Below are 21,548 nucleotides of genomic sequence, written 5' to 3' on the forward strand. Positions count from 1 at the left end.
TGTTTGCTTTGCAGATCTGTGAATGGAATGGCATAGGCCAGTATTTAAACACATGATCCAGACAGAGAGTTGTAGAAATATATATATATATATATATATATATATATATATATATATATATATATATTTTTATATATATTTTTTTTTATTTGTTGTTTTCATTGTCATTCTCATCATTCTCTATTTCCGGTCTCCTTTTTGTCTTGTCAGATATGAGGGGTCCTACAGGCCACTGCATGTCATGTGGTCACCCGTGTGCTGAACACGCTGTGTGGAACTCCAAATTCTGTGTTGTCACTGACTATCAAATGCTGCTGCTGGACACAGAGGAGGTATCATACACACTGACACCGAAAGAACCTTTTCTCATGTCAACATGTCCGTACAAATTTTCTTAACTGGCTATGGTATTTACATCCTTTTCAGGTGATCTGATCAAGTGGACAGTGATAAATATACTGTAGGTGTAAACGGTTCAAAACATTTTGTCATTGCGTTACTGAAACCAGATTAGGTGGTGGTTAGAAATGCATATGATCATGTTGCATCTCTCATATATTTAGGAAGGTAACTTCACTGAACAGCTTTGGTACGCATGTATCAATACTGATCATGTGAATCACATCTGAAGTTTAGTTATAGGTTTTTGTTTTGTATTTTTACTAAAATAATAATTTTAGTCAAATATTGTGCTGTAAATATATTTTGTATGCTAAGATTTAAACTAAAAAGTTTATTTGGGAGTAACAGTGGCTTTTTTGCACTTAATAAAGACGAAAATTTCTCTTTTGCTTTGAGCTGTCAGCAAAGTCCTGAGTTTTGTGAACGGAATACTTCTAGTAACTGCAGCGAACTTAATATAAATATAATTTAATATATCATATAAACATAAATATTTTTATATCTATGTCAATATTATTATTATCTGAATGTATATATAAATGGCTTCTGAAAATTCAGCTTTGCCAAACAGAAATAAATGACACTTTTACTTTTTACTTTTGCACAGTAACAAAAGAAAAAAAAACATAAATATAGTATAATATAACACAATATAAACACAGTGTTAAGAAAAAAGAAGGGAAGAGGCAGAAGGGCAAAGTATTTTGAACTAGTGCAAGCATATGAGAGTGAATAGCATGTTAGCTGTGTGAAGTTTGTCATTGTGACATGTGCAGAAGTGCGGTACACCAGCATACTCTGAGCTCACTTTTCGGCCTGGCAGCCAAGACACGGCATTCCACAGGGACAACCAATAGATGGCCCGCACTTGCAAAGAATATGTGCTGTGTACCGTGGTCGATAAGAATTTTCCGCTCTCCCATAGCTCACGCTGTATGTCGAACCCTCTGTTATCAGCCAGACAGCAGCGCTGTAATAAATCTCCACTACTTTATTACTGACCAAGCAGGGCAGTGGTGAAAGATTTTCTGCTGAAGGTGGAGGAAAAAGACACATTCTCTTCTGGCAATACCAGATCTTGAATGCTTGGAGAAATTTGTTTATGTACCCACTGCACTGTACCTACTTGTAAGATTATTTTTATTAATCTATGTATTTTTTTACCACACACACACACACACACACACATATAAATATATATATATATATATATATATATATATATGAACCCCTAAGCTAACAGACATTTGCCTAGAGCTCTCTATTTATTTATTTATTTTGGCCACTGAATCATCAATGAACTCACCTTAGCTTGAAAAATGACTCTTTGTTATTGTCCTCTTGCAATATTGAAAAACTATTTTCCTATTTGACACTGTAAAGCTGCTTTGACACAATCAGTATTGTATAAAACACCATTTAAATAAAGGTGACTTGACTTTTATACAAGAGATCAAAATATGATGTAGGTAAATCCTAACAATTTATTGTGTGTGAACCTACTTAACAGTAATTTAGGGACAAATTTGTTTAAAAAAAATAATAACATATTATGACACCCCCTTCTAATGAACAGGTTTGACTACTTTAGTAATTTCCTTGAGTACAAATCGTAATGTTTAAGCATAAAATGATTTTCTAGGGAATTGTTGGCTGCTAATTTTATAGCAACAGTTTGGACAGGACCCTTTTTACATTCTAACATGACAATGCCTCTGTGTATAACGCAAGGTTAAAAAAGAAATGATAGATTCAGTCAGTGTGGAAGAATTTGACTGATCTGTATAAATTCCTACTCCCAGCTGAACGCCTCTGGTGTGACTTTAAATCCAGACCTTGAACCAAACTCATCACCAAACACCAACTGGGATTAGGACTTAGTTTATATATATATATATATATATATATATATATATATATATATATATATATATATATATATATATATATAGTACAGACCAAAAGTTTGGACACACCTTCTCATTCAAAGAGTTTTCTTTATTTTCATGACTATGAAAATTGTAGATTCACACTGAAGGCATCAAGGGCTATTTGACCAAGAAGGAGAGTGATGGGTTGCTGCGCCAGATGACCTGGCCTCCACAGTCACCGGACCTGAACCCAATCGAGATGGTTTAGGGGTGAGCTGGAGCGCAGACTGAAGGCAAAAGGGCCAACAAGTGCTAAGCATCTCTCGGGGAACTGCTTCAAGATTGTTGGAAGACCATTTCAGGTGACTACCTCTTGAAGCTCAACAAGAGAATGCCAAGAGTGTGCAAAGCAGTAATCAAAGCAAAAGGTGGCTACTTTGAAGAACCTAGAATATGACATATTTTCAGTTGTTTCACACTTTTTTGTTATGTATATAATTCCACATGTGTTAATTCATATTTTTGATGCCTTCAGTGTGAATGTACAATTTTCATATTCATGAAAATAAAGAAAACTCTTTGAATGAGAAGGTGTGTCCAAACTTTTGGTCTGTACTGTATATATATATATATATATATATATATATATATATATAAACAAAGTCCTAATCCCAACTGAACACCTACGGTGTGACTTTAAATGCAGATATATATATATATATATATATATATATATATATATATATATATATATATATATATATTAGGGTAGATATATATATATATATATATATATATATATATATATATTAGGGTAGATATATATATATATATATATATATATATATATATATATATATATATTATACTATTAGGGTATGGGTTAGTGTAAGAGTATTCATACTGTAACTGTATTGAAATAATAGAAGAATAATAGAATAATAATCAGTAACTGTCCTAAATATGCATACCACAATGTGTTTTTTTATTTATTTTTTTGTAAAAGCATAGTTTAGCACATTTTTGGCTTCTGAAAATGATATTCATACGTTTTCTTTTAGTTTTATCATTATTTATTTATTTATTTGTTAAGACTTTATTTTAAGGACCAGTTCTCACTATTAGCTAGTTGCTTGTTAGCATGCGTTTTACTATAATATTGTCTGTTTATTAGCACTTACAAAGCTGTGCTATCTGCATGACCATATTTTAGATCCCTTAATACTACCTCTCATATCTAAACTTTACAACTACCTTACTGAATATTAATAAGCAGCATTAGGTGTTTTAGAAATTAGGAGTTTGAGGCAAAAATGATAGTTTTGACTTTTGGATTGATTGTTTTTTTAGCCTTCAAAATATAATTTATGTGGAGCCCTTTAGCTCTGTATGTGGTTTCATTTAAATTCAGATCCCTCCAAAGTGTACGTCAAGAAAAGAATCAGCTTACAGTCTAGTGTGAATATGAAAAGTAATAATGTGAATCAAATTTCACTCCACCTTGACTTCAGACCTAAAATATTTTTTTATATTTGGCAGAAATCTCAGTTATGAAACTAAAATGTCAGTGTCATAAAATTGGTTTGGATTGTCAATAAACCAGAGCACAATGGTTCAAGAAAATACACATTTTCTTGTTTGGTTATAACACCGTTGAGTTGGTCTCGCCTCATATTTCTCTTTCTGTATTCATACCTAACAATAGTGAGTAAATGAAGATTTTATAAAAAACATATATTTTTTGTCCCTATGATGATAATTGGCTGCTTTATTTTTACATTTTTATGACATTCCATTATATATAAAGTGGCATAGACATATTCAAGAAGTAATTTAAGTCGCTAGAAGCCCTTTGATTAACATATTCACACTCTGTCCATCTGTGTGCTTGTTTTATTTGAATTCTTTATGTCTTGCTGCCTCTGATTGAATCTGTTCAATTCAGATGGAATATATTAATTATGAGATGAGAAGCAGGCAAATATGTGCTCAGTTGTGTCTGTCTTTGTCTTCCATGTGTTCCGTTCTCAGATACACCCTGTGCTCCTACAGGAGAAGAGGGCTGACACCTGCAAATCCAGACTGCTGCGTCGCACCATCAGTGTTCCTGTGGAGACGAAGTTCCCAGAATTCCAGTGTCATCTCTCAGTGGACAGCGGTGAGTGTACTACTGTTACTCAACATGTTTACAACACGGACGGGCCAGTCACGGACATAAAAAACCTAGAAATATAAGTAAATTTTTAACTATTAATTAAACTTTTGTAGTTATGTTTGACTGTTAATATATTGTATCTGCTAGAATTAACTCTTTGTGCATGAAAAAAAAATGAGTTTATAAAGTCTTTGTCCAAATGCGTTTCCTCCCGACCAAAAATCCTATAATATAGAACCATCATAACTTTTTGTATTTTTATTTTTTTGTTACCTTATACATAGTTACTTAAGCCATGTCATTTCCATTGAGGCCAGCAGGGGAGGATGTTGGCTGCAAAGTTATTTTCATCAAGCAAGGGATGTTTCTTTCAGTGCTTCGTTCTTACAGTTTGGACTAGCTTTTATACTCTGTGTTTTTATTTTGTTCACATTTTTAACTATCATCTGTAATGTGTGCATGCTGAACTTTATTTGGCTAATGTTGATTTGTGCTATTCAACTGGCCAACCAGTGTGTTGAGTGGTTGTTTATGTGAGACCAATGCTTTAAGCATGTGTGTATTTAAAATACAGATCAAATTTCTAGGAAATTTATTTAAAATCAGATGTTTTGAGAAGTGAATATAGACAAGCCTGATCTAGGATCATTGGTGATTTATAATAATATTCTGGGTTTAATACTATTTAAAGATTTCTGACATACTCTTGGGTACTTGAAAGTCAATGGGTGTGGGTGTGATTCTTGCTGTTTTTAACCCAGATTTGTTAAGTGTGATAGTGACTTTAGAAACACTCATAATGGAGCCTTATTCAGTATGTAGGCTATACAGTAAAGTATATTTTTATGTGTGTGTGTGTGTGTGCATGTTTGACTATACTTCTTAGGTCCGAAATGTCCTCACTAATATAATGAAACCTAGTGCTGGGGGGTTTGACCAAATATCTGTCATTGGTTTGTTTGTTTGTTTTTTAAAGGATTGTGGCAGTTTCACTGCTTATAATGGTTTTTCCCTGACTGGTCCATTATATGACTCAGAATACAGGAAACTGTTTCAGAGCCACTGCTTTTTAATCACTATCCAAATAAGTGTGCTTCATTAGCAGTTTTTGATTTGAATTAGATTGTACATGTTCACAATTTAAAGCAAAAACAGAATAGTGTGACTTTAGGTTTGTGAAAGTGTACTATATAAAACATCTACATGAATCAAAAACAGCAGACGGTCTGAGTTAGAACACAAATTCACTCTCTGACGGCAGGTTTTCTGAAGACAGTCAATTCCCCTCAGAGATACATTCATTTAAACTCCCACTACCAGTCCAGAATTTAGGATTTTCATTCAATATTTTGCAGAAGAGAAAACACAGACAGCATTGGAAGCAGCTAATGCTCATCAGATCACTTAAAACTGTGGAAAATTAATAGAAATGATGGACTATGTAAGCCCTAATGGATGCTGTTCAGTGCAGCTATGTGATACAAAAATAATCCGCGGCAGACATGACTGAATATGAATGCGTGTTGTTATTCTATTCAAAATATCATACATTAACAACTAATTATTTGCAATCCTGACATAAATTAAGAAATTACTGTTGCTGCAATAGAGTTTTATCATAACATTGGTCAAGTATAGAAGCTGGGGTATTTAATCTTTCTAATGATGCTCAGTTTGTCCAGATGAAGTAAGAGTGTGATATTTTAACGTGCTGTGAATGTGAAACAACAATAATCTGAAGTCACCAGCGAAGTTTGCAGGTTAACTTAAAAGTAAACTCAATTCAAGATGCTGTCTATGTTGCTATAGGCACTTGTATTGGTATGAAGGTTTCTTAAAAATTATGGTAACATAATTCAAACTGGTGTACCGTTTGAACCGGTTTATCATCCAGCTGGCACTAGTAAAATCTATATCATATTGAAGTCGGACCTATAGTTGAAAAGGCCTGTAAATTGGCTAAATCTCGTTTCTATTTAGTGTTTTCTAAGGTCAGGTGAAAGAAAATATCAGTTACCTGATGTAAAAACAATGTAAGTTTATTAGGTGTCCTTACTAATAGTGAACCAAACGTGTGTGTATGTAAGTTTCCAGATTGCTGTATAGCAGTGTATAGCTGTGCTGGATATATTAAGACTTATGACAACAACACAGTTTAGCTAGTGCCTGTTATTAGGCAAGACTATTGATCTGACTACTGATTTCATCACATGATACATAAATGGACATTTTAAACCCTGATTACCAGGCTTTTAGAGGCTCACAAACACACAGAGTAGGGTTGTAGGGTATATCAGTACTAGCAAAATACTGGTATATATTATATTACAAATGAAACAATATCAGGATTTTGCTCATTTCTGTGATTGATACGCTGGTGTTCCGAGGTTCACTGCTATGCTTCAGTGGTACTAAACACTACTAACCATACTAATCATAAATTAAGTTAATATATAATGTTACTGCTCTTGAGGTATTTGTGTAAGAACTCTGTGATGAGTGTCAAAGGTTTCTATTTACAGTGTGTTTTTGCAGTTTTGAGTGTTGTAGCCAATCATAGTCCTCTCCATTGAGCGTGTGAATCTAATGAACAGCCAGATTAAGTGTTTAAGTTGGTCTGAATTCACTTGACACTGAAACGCAGAAGATTGTTTAATATCGCTTCGGTTTTAATGAGTACAGAGAACTGAGAAGTATGTTGGTAAACCAGCAGAACATTTGTTACAGCAGAGTTTCATGCAGACCTCTGTTTTTTAATTCAGTTAATGTTTTGAGGCTGCTTATTTGTCACCTATTGTATCGATTTAGTATCAGTACTGAGGTATGAGATTCTTGTACGGTCCCGAAGCCAAAACTGTGGTATCGAGCCATCCCTAGCATACAGCTACCCATAAGTGCAGATTCTACTACAGATCATAGCACAGTCCTCAAGGCTCTGGCTCAGTTCTGCTTTTAAATATTGTGCTGTATTTATGTTCTGCTTGACAGAAACAATTAGATTTACTGAGAGTTTTTTTTAACTTGGTAAAATTTTGGCTTCCTCAAAATCAAAGACCTACAGTACATATAAATATCGTCCAGGTTCTTTTTTTTTTTTTTTTTGTAACTAGAATACATTATAGGGTATTGGGACCATACAGGATATTATATAAATATATTATATGATATATGATATGATATGATAATATATTATATTAAAATATTGTTGTAAGTCTAAATATATAGATATAAATCTGAATATACAGTTTTTTATTAACTATAGTTATATAATTGATTATAAATTCAGTATATTGGGTTATATTGTATTTTCAGGACATGTAACTTTATTCAGATTTATGTTTTTTATACTTATATTTTATATCCAGTATATTACAGTTTTCTCAAATTCGTAACACATATATTAACATATGATCAGATTTATAACTCTATTTTCAGATTTACTTAAAGTTGCCCCCACCCTTTACTGACTAACTGGTTGAAAATAAAAGTGAAACTGAAGTAAATCTCCTAGCTCACTCTTTTACTCCCTTTGAGAACTGGAGAACATTGTGTTTGATGTTTTAAACCAGAAGGTGAAAGCAGGAAAAGTCCCACTATCTTGATTCATAAACATCAGACCCTTTTTTTCTGGGGTGTTGAAGAGTGTAAATCATTTACTGTACCTTAAACTGCAAATTAAAAGCTCAAATAATCAAATCAATACGGTACTCTTCAGAGAGCCTTTATAAAATATCTCTTAAGTTCTTAATAATAGTATTGTTATCTTCTTTTTCTGTGTATTCTGTTCTCTGATGGCCAACCCAGCTTCTGCACAGCAGTGTAGTACTGAATGCTGTGTACTGAAGTCAAAATGCCTTTAAATGACCATTAATGCATGTAGCTTGTTACCCTCACAGACAAACATCAAAGAGAGACAGAGATTGTGAAGCTGTTGTCCTATTACTTATTCATGTTTATCAATGGCGTGTAGCAAAATAAAGCAAAATTAATGGCTCGTTGAAATGCTTAGACTGATGGGTTGCTGGTAGCTCATTAATGCTCATTCACACTAATATGGTAGTGTGCAGTTTGATACTTAGTATGTGTCATGGGGAATTTCAGAATGAGATCATAGTGTATGTGAGCACATGCTTTATTGTGGTCACCAGTGTTTACTTGACTCATATTCATAAGTGGGATTAGGTGTCCATAAATATTGAGCGTTTCATTTGTCCTTCTGTAAATGGACTACAGACTGTAAATAAAATCTGCAGGCTTGTGAAAAGTCTTGTCACTGATACTGTGTCTTTAAAAAGCATGTGAGAAGTAGGAGTGAAAGAAAGGCAGCAACTTAACAGGAATAGTCAATCTGCATGCACACCACATGCGTCCATTCTGTCTCTGTTTTTCTCCCTCTGACTCTCTTTCTGGAGCTGTAGACAAACATAGAACAGCAGTTGGGGCACAGAGCGGTTCTCTACACATAGGGTGAAGGGAGAACCTCTTCTCTCTCTCCTGTCTCCTTTCAGCACTGTTTTTCAGTTGTTGGACAGCAGTTCAGCACTCTGTGAAGTTATGGAGTCTAAAACAAGCCCTGAGTCGGAGGGTCAGTCTGGTAAGTGCTTGTGCAGAAAAGATGCTCTCGGACCTTGCCTCAGTATTGGTGGACTGGAGATGGATTGCTGTCATAGTGTTTGAAATGGTGTAAGAGTACATGTATGAGTTTGTTGAAAACTAGAGTCAGCCTCAGACGGCACCCCTACAGACCACACGCAGCCTGATGCATATTGCACAGAAACTGGAAAACGCTTGCAAATCATCACTAAATGGGCCAAAGTTCACCGTATTAGTGGCTTTACAATCTTTAAACTGTGGCAGTGAGTTTTGCACAGTTTTGTTTAAAGCACTTAGTAGCGTGTAAATGAGATTGAGCTGAACTCTATTTTCTGCTATGTTTCTGAGTTTATCTGAAATAATCTGTATTTAATACTTTTGGTCAAAAAAATGTAGCTGCATTTTTTTCAGCTTTATTTATGTGTTTTTGTGCCGCCGCTCTCTCTCTTTCTCTCTCTCTGTTTAAATATCTGTCTGTTTGTCTGTCTGTCTGTTCCTTCTTTTCATTCTATTATTATGGTACAATACATTTTAGGTAAACCCGGTGCTAAGTGGCACATAAATAAATAAATCATTAAAAAAACCAACCTTGGTTGGTTCAGCTAGTCTATCTCTTGTCTAAGTGGGTACTTTCTGACCAAAAAAAAAACCAAACAAAAAATGCAGTGTGAAGCACACTTTAGTAAAAATTATCCCGATGACTACACTTAAGAACTATGCATGTCTATATTTACAATGATCATATGATTCTAAAGAATGACTATAAGATAGTCTTTTTTTCTCTCTTTGTCTAACTGTACTAAGGTGCTTATATTTTCTGATTTGACTATTGTATTTCTTGAAGGAGTGCATGTGTGAGTTGTGGCTGACTGGAGTGTGCTGTGCAGACTTAATTATTTTAGGGGGAGTTACACTTTTTAAAGGAATTGTGTGTCTCTTGTGGCTTTAGTTTGAGAGGGGGAACGAGTAGCTGTATCTGTGTGTGGGAGAGAGAAAGAGAGACAGAGAGAAAGAGTGAGCGAGCAGTACGGAACGTGAGGTTGACTTATGTACACAAATAAATCTCGCTTTCTCCTCTCCTTCACAGTCTCCCTCTTCTTTTCTGCTCACATATTTCAATCTCCTCTATCAGAGCTCTCTAAAAACCTAATGATTAAATTATTATTTGACTATTTTTTTCCATTGTCTGTATGCACAGAGAGTACGGCGCAGGTCTAGAGAAGGAACTCTGGAAGAATGCGGTTAGCTGAATGAGCCAACCACTAAAGTATTTCAGGGAAACAGGACATTCAGGGTGCAACTGGGTCGATTTGCTGGATAGAGAGATGGAGAGCTTGCAAAGAAAGCTAGCAAAGAAAAAAAAGGGAATCCAAATCCATGACACAGCAGTTGAGCCCAACATCGTCTTAAATGCAGGCCAAACCTCAAAATATCCCAGAATAGCCCCAAATAACACAGTGCAACCATCCTGCCCTGGCTGAATAGATACCCTCCCATAATCCTCAGTCATGAAAAAGTATCCCCATGCGATTCAAAGCCGTTAAACCCTTATACTGAGATTTATAGACAGGACTCTTGATGTACCCATAATCAGTTAGTGTTGTAATGAGAGTTTCTTTTAAATGTGCAGTTTAACAGCCGAATGAAGGAATCAAAAGCTTTAGGATCCAGTGAAGCGCTGGCATTTTGCGTCATAATGGGATGAGAGATGCACTTATCCTCAGAGATAAATCAATTTATATCAGCAGAGCAAAAACAGCTCTGAATGTTCATATCTGCATATCTAAACCAATTACAGGAGTTGAAGAAAAAAACAGTTTATGAAAACAGAGCTGGACTCCTTGGTATTTGGCGCATCTCATGTCATCTGCTGCAGGGATGAAGTGGAGGACTATCTCTAATGTAGTGAGCATTCAGACAAGAGGAGTAATTAAAGATAAGAGAGAGCAAGCGACAAGGGCAATGAAAGGGATAGACATAATTTGGATACTTCTCTCCCCGGCCACTCCAGGGAATCTAATCTTCTTTCTGTTATTATTTCGAGAGTATGTTAGCAGGGTGCTAATTCCACACTTTAGCGCCTGATTCTTAACCTACAGGGGCTTCTTTAATCCTTTGTGCTGTTTTAAAGTTGAGAGATTCCTGTGTTCCATTGACAGAGGCATGATGAAAAGCCTTTGGTAAAATTGCTGTAATGATAGGCCTCGGGTGGCATATTGCTTTTAAAAAAAGGCAGTGACGGCAATGAAGACATCAATGAGTTAACGATTCAAGTTACAAGTTAACGATTCTCTAAAATCTTTCAGATTGGTCAGACTACAGCGTAATATTATTTATTCAACAATCTTCAATGATATTAATAATATTAATATTTAAGCCAAAGCCATTACACTTATGGTGCTACTTAGATTTCTAATCACTATTTTGTGGTACCTGTATGAGGCTACCTAACATCTGAAAATCACTACAGTTGGTTGTTGGATTTGCTGCTTTCTAATCAGATGCTAGTAGTGTGAGGGGCATTCTCCTTCTAGAGGGCATTTGATTGGACGAAAAACTGTGTAGTGCAGGATGAGTCAACAATATTTAGAGTCTGCTTGTCACAGTGTCTGGGTTGTGTTCCCTGGGTTCCCACTAGGTGTCCTCAGTTCCCACGGTGTTTATCATATTATCACTTCCTGTCTCCTTATTTGGTCACCTTCCTCCTTGTTTAGTTAATTGATTGTTCCCCACCTGTCTCCTGTTTCCCCATAATCCTTTTGTGTATTTATACCTGGTCTGTCTGAGTCTTAGTCACGGAGTCCTTGTTTAATGTTGAATGTTAATTCATGTCCGTCAGTTCTTGCCCTTGCCTTGTCTTCTTGTTTGGTTTATGTTTGGATGGATGTTTTTGGTTACGACTCATGCCTGGACTGTGTATTCTCTTTGGATTACCCCTTATTAAAGACGTACTCGCAATTGGTTCTCTCTTCTGTGTTTTCCGTAACACCGATCGTGACAGAAGGACTCCATCCCAGTAAGAACCAGCGGTATGTCTGCCTATGTCTCATCCCCAGCCACAGAGCGGGAGAGAGACGGTTTTGAGGGAACTCGCCTGGTGGTTTTCCGGGGGACCAGGGGAGGTCGCCGAGGAGGGAGTGGTCGAGAGGAGACCCAGCATCACTCTCAACCATGGCCTCCCTTCGACCCGGGTCTCGTGTGGGATGGATCAGAGCCACCGTCTCACCATGGCGGACGGAGAGGGGAGAGGAAGCGCACGTCTGCCATGGTGGCGCCACTGCCCATGATTGCCGCGAGTCCAGCGCCACGGTGCAAGATGGCCGCCAGCTCAGGGCCAACGCCCAAGAAGGCCGCTGACTCATTCTTGGATTATTTCGCTACGCTGTCCAAGATCCTAGAGATTCCCAAGACGGTTAACGTCATGGCTGCTGAGCCAGCACCTCAGCACAAGATGGCCGCCAGCCCAGAGCCACAGCACAAGATGGCCGCCAGCCCAGAGCCACAGCACAAGATGGCGGCCAGCCCAGAGCCACAGCACAAGATGGCTGCCAGCCCAGAGCCACAGCACAAGATGGCTGCCAGCCCAGAGCCACAGCACAAGATGGCCGCCAGCCCAGCGCCACAGCACAAGATGGCCGACTCAACGCCTGAGTCTCCAGACAAGTTGTCACCGACTCGCCATCATAGAGGGCGGAGGAGGAGGAGACAGGCGTCAACCATTCCTCAAAGCCCAGAGGACGTTCCCGAGGCGGTGCCCGATGCTGTTCCGGAGGCCGAGGCGGTGCCCGATGCTGTTCCGGAGGCCGAGGCGGTGCCGAGGCTGTTCCGGAGGCCGAGGCGGAGGCCGAGGCGGTGCCCGATGCCGTTCCGGAGGCCGAGGCGGTGCCCGATGCTGTTCCGGAGGCCGAGGCGGTGCCCGATGCCGTTCCAGAGGCCGATGCTGTTCCGGAGGCCGAGGCGGTGCCCGATGCTGTTCCGGAGGCCGAGGCGGTGCCCGATTCCGTTCCGGAGGCCGATGCTGTTCCGGAGGCCGAGGCGGTGCCCGATGCTGTTCCGGAGGCCGAGGCGGTGCCCGATGCTGTTCCGGAGGCCGAGGCGGTGCCCGATGCTGTTCCGGAGGCCGAGGCGGTGCCCGATGCCGTTCCGGAGCCCGATGCCGTTCCGGAGGCCGAGGCGGTGCCCGATGCTGTTCCGGAGGCCGAGGCGGTGCCCGATGCCGTTCCAGAGGCCGATGCTGTTCCGGAGGCCGAGGCGGTGCCCGATGCTGTTCCGGAGGCCGAGGCGGTGCCCGATGCTGTTCCGGAGGCCGAGGCGGTGCCCGATGCTGTTCCGGAGGCCGATGCTGTTCCAGAGGCCGAGGCGGTGCCCGATGCCGAGGCGGTGCCCGATGCCGAGGCGGTGCCCGATGCCGAGGCGGTGCCCGATGCCGAGGCGGCGCCCGATGCCGAGGCGGTGCCCGATGCCGAGGCGGTGCCCGAGGCCACTCCCGATGCGGTTTCCGAGACCGGTCTAGAGTCAGGGCTAGTTCCTGTTGACCTTCCAGAGTCAAGTCAGATCCTCGTGGACCTTTCAGAGTCAGGTCAAGTCACTGGGAGGATTACTAAATTTTTTCCCGAAGTGATAAACAAGAGAATCTCTCAGTAATTCTCTCTGAGTGACTTCTGGCCTATGGGAACTGCCTCCTTTCTGCTTTGACTGGAGGGGACTCTAATTATTAGATCTAATCTAATTATCACCTGTCTCCTGTTTCCCCATAATCCTTTTGTGTATTTATACCTGGTCTGTCTGAGTCTTAGTCACGGAGTCCTTGTTTAATGTTGAATGTTAATTCATGTCCGTCAGTTCTTGCCCTTGCCTTGTCTTCTTGTTTGGTTTATGTTTGGATGGATGTTTTTGGTTACGACTCATGCCTGGACTGTGTATTCTCTTTGGATTACCCCTTATTAAAGACGTACTCGCAATTGGTTCTCTCTTCTGTGTTTTCCGTAACACCGATCGTGACAGAAGGACTCCATCCCAGTAAGAACCAGCGGTATGTCTGCCTATGTCTCATCCCCAGCCACAGAGCGGGAGAGAGACGGTTTTGAGGGAACTCGCCTGGTGGTTTTCCGGGGGACCAGGGGAGGTCGCCGAGGAGGGAGTGGTCGAGAGGAGACCCAGCATCACTCTCAACCATGGCCTCCCTTCGACCCGGGTCTCGTGTGGGATGGATCAGAGCCACCGTCTCACCATGGCGGACGGAGAGAGGAGAGGAAGCGCACGTCCGCCACGGTGGCGCCACTGCCCATGATTGCCGCGAGTCCAGCGCCACAGTGCAAGATGGCCGCCAGCTCAGGGCCAACGCCCAAGAAGGCCGCTGACTCATTCTTGGATTATTTCGCTACGCTGTCCAAGATCCTAGAGATTCCCAAGACGGTTAACGTCATGGCTGCTGAGCCAGCGCCTCAGCACAAGATGGCCGCCAGCCCAGAGCCACAGCACAAGATGGCGGCCAGCCCAGAGCCACAGCACAAGATGGCTGCCAGCCCAGAGCCACAGCACAAGATGGCTGCCAGCCCAGAGCCACAGCACAAGATGGCCGCCAGCCCAGCGCCACAGCACAAGATGGCCGACTCAATGCCTGAGTCTCCAGACAAGTTGTCACCGACTCGCCATCATAGAGGGCGGAGGAGGAGGAGACAGGCGTCAACCATTCCTCAAAGCCCAGAGGACGTTCCCGAGGCGGTGCCCGATGCTGTTCCGGAGGCCGAGGCGGTGCCCGATGCTGTTCCGGAGGCCGAGGCGGTGCCCGATGCTGTTCCGGAGGCCGAGGCGGTGCCCGATGCCGTTCCGGAGGCCGAGGCGGTGCCCGATGCCGTTCCGGAGGCCGATGCTGTTCCGGAGGCCGAGGCGGTGCCCGATGCTGTTCCGGAGGCCGAGGCGGTGCCCGATGCTGTTCCGGAGGCCGAGGCGGTGCCCGATGCCGTTCCGGAGCCCGATGCCGTTCCGGAGAACGAGGCGGTGCCCGATGCTGTTCCGGAGGCCGAGGCGGTGCCCGGTGCCGTTCCAGAGGCCGATGCTGTTCCGGAGGCCGAGGCGGTGCCCGATGGTGTTCCGGAGGCTGAGGCGGTGCCCGATGCTGTTCCGGAGGCCGAGGCGGTGCCCGATGCTGTTCCGGAGGCCGAGGCGGTGCCCGATTCCGTTCCGGAGGCCGATGCTGTTCCGGAGGCCGAGGCGGTGCCCGATGCTGTTCCGGAGGCCGAGGCGGTGCCCGATGCTGTTCCGGAGGCCGAGGCGGTGCCCGATGCCGTTCCGGAGCCCGATGCCGTTCCGGAGGCCGAGGCGGTGCCCGATGCTGTTCCGGAGGCCGAGGCGGTGCCCGATGCCGTTCCGGAGGCCGATGCTGTTCCGGAGGCCGAGGCGGTGCCCGATGCTGTTCCGGAGGCCGAGGCGGTGCCCGATGCTGTTCCGGAGGCCGAGGCGGTGCCCGATGCTGTTCCGGAGGCCGATGCTGTTCCAGAGGCCGAGGCGGTGCCCGATGCCGAGGCGGTGCCCGATGCCGAGGCGGCGCCCGATGCCGAGGCGGCGCCCGATGCCGAGGCGGTGCCCGAGGCCACTCCCGATGCGGTTTCCGAGACCGGTCTAGAGTCAGGGCTAGTTCCTGTTGACCTTCCAGAGTCAAGTCAGATCCTCGTGGACCTTTCAGAGTCAGGTCAAGTCACTGGGTGGCCTTCTGCTCCGCCCTGTTGGACTCCGGCATCGACCACAGGGGCGTGGTGGTCATCTGCTCTGCCCTGGGGGGCTTCCGCTCTGACCACACGGACATGGTGGTCTTCTGCTCCGCCCCGGGGGGGCGCTTGCCCTGACTACATGGTTGTGGTGGTCCTCCGCTCCGCCCTGGGGGACTCTGGCGTCGACCACGAGGACGTGGTGGTCCTCTGCTCCGCCCTGGGGGGCTTCTGCTCTGACCACACGGACATGGTGGTCTTCTGCTCCGCCCTGGGGGGCGCTTGCCCTGACTACACGGTTGTGGTGGTCTTCCGCTCCGCCCTGGGGGACTCTGGCGTCGACCACGAGGACGTGGTGGTCCTCTGCTCCGCCCTGGGAGGCTTCTGCTCTGACCACACGGACATGGTGGTCTTCTGCTCCGCCCTGGGGGGCGCTTGCCCTGACTACACGGTTGTGGTGGTCTTCCGCTCCGCCCTGGAGGACTCTGGCCTTGACCACAAGGGTGTGGTGGTCGTCTGCTCCGCCCTGGGGGGCTTCATGTTGTTTTTTCCTTTTGTTTTTGGGTTAATGTCTGTCCCTGTTCCTTTCTGTTAGTCTGGCCCTCCGTCCCTCCCCTTGAACCTCCTCCGGTCCTCCTCCCTCCTGGTCTTTCTGTGTTGTGTTTACATTCTGGTGCCTGTTCCCCATGTTTTTCTTTTCTGGCCCTCCGTCCCTCCCCCTGAGCCTCCACCTGTCCGCCTCCCTCCTGGTCTCTGTTTTGTGTCTGTCTTGGAGCGTCTGGGAGCCGCTCCGTAGAAGGGGGGTACTGTCACAGTGTCTGGGTTGTGTTCCCTGGGTTCCCACTAGGTGTCCTCAGTTCCCACGGTGTTTATCATATTATCACTTCCTGTCTCCTTATTTGGTCACCTTCCTCCTTGTTTAGTTAATTGATTGTTCCCCACCTGTCTCCTGTTTCCCCATAATCCTTTTGTGTATTTATACCTGGTCTGTCTGAGTCTTAGTCACGGAGTCCTTGTTTAATGTTGAATGTTAATTCATGTCCGTCAGTTCTTGCCCTTGCCTTGTCTTCTTGTTTGGTTTATGTTTGGATGGATGTTTTTGGTTACGACTCATGCCTGGACTGTGTATTCTCTTTGGATTACCCCTTATTAAAGACGTACTCGCAATTGGTTCTCTCTCCTGTGTTTTCCGTAACACCGATCGTGACACTGCTTTCCTGGAAGAGAAAGTCAATTTTTTAAATGGAACTATCTTCCATACTAGACTTCCAGAATATGCTTCAAAGCAAATGAACGTTGACTAAAAGCAACTAAACTCCAACCTCGTGGGGTCTTTAAAACATTTTTGAAGAGAGAGAGAAAGTCATTTCTTAAGAGGTAGAACACAGAATCCCTTGCTATCATTGAGATGGAAATAGGTCTGGATGTTTGTCGTCCTACTTCACTCTTCCTTTTCTTTGAGGAGATGAGAGAGCAAGTGGAGCAGGAGAGGGAGGAAGGGAGGGTGGGAGGATTACTAAATTTTTTCCCGAAGTGATAAACAAGAGAATCTCTCAGTAATTCTCTCTGAGTGACTTCTGGCCTATGGGAACTGCCTCCTTTCTGCTTTGACTGGAGGGGACTCTAATTATTAGACCAAAGACAAAAGAGCATGTGTATGTGTGCTCCCATCTAACTGAATATCTGGTGGAAAGAATGTCTTTATATTATCTTTAGTCTTTTGGGTGTTTCTTTACAAGAAAGTTTCATGCTTTGTCTCTAGAGTTGCTCAAAGTAGGTTTTGTTACAGAAGCCCATGAGAACAGTAAGGGAACAGATCAAGTTTGATGTTCTATCCTTCAGCCTTTGCTACCGTCTTATTAAGACTCTCTAGAATCCTTTGCCACCATCTGTTTGTCCAGCAGCAATGTCTTTGTATGTGTGCCAAGTATGCTTGTATTTGAAACTTTTTATAAAGTTATTTTTATGTGTCCATGTGTTGCGTTTGTGCATATGCTGCACTGTGAAATTTATATTCTTCAAAAGTCAAAAGTCTGTGTGAAACGAAAAACTTTTGCGATGTTGCTTAGTAATAAGCAGAGATAGTGAGTGAAAGAGTGAGAAAAAGAGGGGTTTAATCAACACTGGTCTGCTTCAGTGTGGCAGTGCTATCTCATTCTTCTTCAGAAACAAATCTAATCTCCATCTGGGCAACCTTCCATTTATGCAAACCAGTTTTCATTTCTGGAGAATAACAAACTGAAATAAGGGATCAGATTGCATAGAATATTGCTGCAGGAGCTCCAGAATAATCAAAATGCATTTTTAATAGGTGATTGTAGGATTTACATTTTTTAAATATGAGTCATCAGTTTAGAATGATGATTGTTGATCCTTAGTGCATAATTGGAAGGGTTTTCTTTTAATAGTAATAGCAAGTTAATAGCAAGTCGTTTACATCTGTCACAGTTATGGACCTTTTTATTCTTTGTTTGTACTGAGCTTGGTCATCTTGCCTGTTAAGTTCTATTGCCTTTCAATTTATTCCCTCATGTGTCTCCTTAGTAGTTAATTAGCTCCTCACCTGTTCAATTTTCCCTTGATTACATTTGTTGTGTATTTAGTCTCCCTCCTCAGTTCATTGTACGCCGGATATTATTTGTGTATCCTCATGCTGTTTGTGTTATCCTGTGTTTTGAATGGATCTTCATCATAATGGGTTATTATTAAATGTCATATTGGATTACCTTCGTCTTCATGTGCCTAACTTCTACAAGCGTGACAACATCATTATATCATTTTTACCTAGTTGAATGCATAAAAAGATTCAGTAGTACTACTCATTTCATCTTAAAAAAAATTTTTTATTTGTTTTTTAATTTTCTATTTTTAGAATAAGTACGATTCTTCAGCAATGGCATATGTCATGAATTTCTGGAACTTTGGACCCTTTGATGTTCGTAGACTGTTCGCAAAAGATATTACCTACATTTGGATTCTGTTTAGGAGTGCATGATTAATATCGGCCAATAAATAATGCTCATCTTGTCAGTTAAGCCAGTTCTCTAATCAGCGGTAAATTCCATCACTTGACGTGATTTCCTATAGAGAAGCGGATATTTATTGTGCACCCCTAATTCTGTTGATTAAAGGTTTTAAGAGTTAGTGTGAATCACAGTTTCATAGCTTGAATAAAATAAAAGAACTTAAGAATGAGTGGTGGAAGCTGTAATATATCATTGAAGTGAATTTGAACAGACAAGTTTGTCGCAGAGAAATTTTGTTACAAAACAATGGAGGATTGTGTCATTCACAGGCTTTTAAATGTCTCAAGGGTTTTGGCATGGAGCTTGTAGAGCTCTAGTCTGTTTTCCGAAGACGCTCTCTGATCTGAAAACATATGTAGAGCTTCAGTTTGTTTGTTGGTGATGGGAACCCTGCTGCGTGAGTGTGTGTTTCTGTGTGTGAAGGAGAAGAGAGACTCAGAGTTCATAGGAGATGCAGCAATCAGATGTTTCCTGCCTTGTATAAAAGTAACACTGAGAAGAAAATATTGCGAAGGAAAAAGAAATAATATTGTTTTCTTTCAATTAAATCTCAGTTATAGTAGCAACTTAAACTAAATCCGAAACTTTATGGCCTGAAACTCATTAAAATGACAAGCTGCAGCATTTACAGTATAACCATCTGTGTCTCTGGGTGCGTTTGTCTGCATTGTAGTCTGCTATTTCACATATTCTTACAAAGAAAGAAATATAGTTTTGGACTCGTTGACTTAGACTATGTGGACAAAAATATCAAATGTCAAATATCATCTTTTGTGTTCCATACAAGAGAGGAAATCATAAAGGTTTGGAACGATATGAAAAAAATAATACTTCTGCAAGGATGCATTACATTGACTAAAAATTTTTTTTTTAAATGATGTTCATTTGAAATTTATATTCATCAAAGAATCCTGCAAAAGGTGCCATGGATTCCACAAAATTATTATATATTTGTATTTATTTAGTTAGTTTTAAATGATAATGATGAAGTTTCTTGCACACTAAACAGTGTATTGGAATGATTTCTGAAGGATCATGTTACACTAAAGACTGGAGTAAAGATGCTGAAAATTCAGCTTTGCCATAACAAGCATAAATTATATTTTAAAGTGCCCATATTATGCCATTTTTAAGGTTGTTTTGGGAGGCTCCTACAGCAGGTTTACATGCAAGCAAGATCAAAAACACTTTACATTTACATTTATTCATTTAGCTGACGCTTTTATCCAAAGCGACTTACAATTGCTATATATGTCAGAAGTCGCACGCCTCTGGAGCAACTAGGGGTTAAGTGTCTTGCTCAGGGACACACTGGCGGTTCACAGTGGATTCGAACCCGGGTCTCCCACACCACAGGCATGCGTCTTATCCACTGCGCTAACACCACCCCCCACTTTCATTTTCTCATAATATACATTTAATTTCTCCCGCATTTTTCAATGATTCGTAAACGATTCGTACAAAAAAAAAAAAAAAATGTAAATAGAATAATCAGGCTTTCTAAGCTCCTCCTTTTTGTGAGCCTACTCTGCTCTGATTGGTTAGATGGCCCAGTCCTTTGTTATTGGCCCACTGCTTACAGCGTGTTGTGAAACAAAATGCCTATTGCCATAACTGAATGACAGCTCTGGAGAGAATGTATACGGAGAAAAGATGGTAAGATGGGAAAGATGGTACCTTATAAATCCTGAGTTCAATGATCAAATGTCTGATGTAGCTGATAAATTAGAGACTGATTTGACTGATTAGTGTTCCATTCAGATTATTTAAAAGACAAAGTATATTATGAAACACAAATTTACCTAACATCCTCCTGGAAAACTAGTCCCATTAAAATATAGCTTTACACGTTGAGCTCTGTAGCTTTGTGTGCATGTGTTTAGAAATAGCATCGCTGCAAGGGACTCTTCAAATTCCAATCCGTTGTACATGCTGAGATCAAAAGGCTTGGGAAGACACTTTTGTTTAGTGGTCTAAGCGCTATTGAATGGAGCAGGCATTGATTTGGATCCTGGTGAAAAGAACTTGTATGACTAAGCGCTTCACACATGAGGAGCTAATCACTTTTGGTAGCAGCAAGTGAACAGAGTCCATCTTTCATCTGAACTGTTTTTCTTTATTGTTTAGCTGATGAAAATGCAGAACTGAGGTGAGAGCTGAGTTGTAGAAGTTATTGAATTCTGTCCTTTCGTAGATCCAGTGTGGAATGCCATTCTGATTTTTTTGGGCAACAACATTTTTTAACCATGTCAAGCATCTGTCATGAGCCTTGTTGGAGAACGCAAGATATTGAGAGTTTGGTACGAATATGTGTAATGTTACACCCCTACTATGTGATGTTTGAAAGCTATGAAAGACTCATTTCTATAAAATCATTTTTCCCTCATTTTCCTAACTTTTTTCTTATTCTTCAGTTTCTGTGTGTGAATGACCTCTTTATAGGATGTGAAATCAGCACTATAAAGGTGCAGTGTCCTTATTAAAAACTAATTATAAAATAATCGAATAATAATAATAATAATTATTGTTATTATTATTATTGTTATTTATAGTTATTTATAATATAAAACAATACAAATATATAAAATATGTACAGATATTAATACATTTAGAATTATTTATAATAAATTCTACTAAAATAAACAATATACATACTAAAGCAACTTTTATATTACTGAAAGGAATGAGTGCTTTTCAGCAGATCGCAATAAAACTGACATTTACAGTAACATACCAGCAGCTGTGGTTGCCCACAAAACAGGTGTTGTAACCACCAAAAACAGGTGTTGATGAG

General features: G+C 41.5%; 1 protein-coding gene across 3 annotated transcripts in view; it reads left to right on the forward strand.

Moving 5' to 3' along the window:
• The first annotated feature begins 214 nt into the window (after positions 1 to 214).
• The window catches only part of LOC132139620 (disabled homolog 2-interacting protein-like), a 111,187-nt gene continuing 89,853 nt past the window's right edge, over positions 215 to 21,548 (forward strand). For 2 of the 3 annotated variants that reach the window (XM_059548102.1, XM_059548103.1), the window contains exons 1-2: positions 215 to 332; positions 4,305 to 4,431. In XM_059548102.1, coding sequence (XP_059404085.1) covers positions 237 to 332; positions 4,305 to 4,431 — 223 coding nt within the window. In that variant the 5' untranslated portion in view covers positions 215 to 236. The remainder of the gene's footprint in view (positions 333 to 4,304; positions 4,432 to 21,548) is intronic. The other variant, XM_059548104.1, reaches the window with a different exon arrangement.

Source organism: Carassius carassius, chromosome 4 (genome assembly GCF_963082965.1).
Source record: "Carassius carassius chromosome 4, fCarCar2.1, whole genome shotgun sequence".
Lineage (NCBI taxonomy): Eukaryota > Metazoa > Chordata > Actinopteri > Cypriniformes > Cyprinidae > Carassius > Carassius carassius.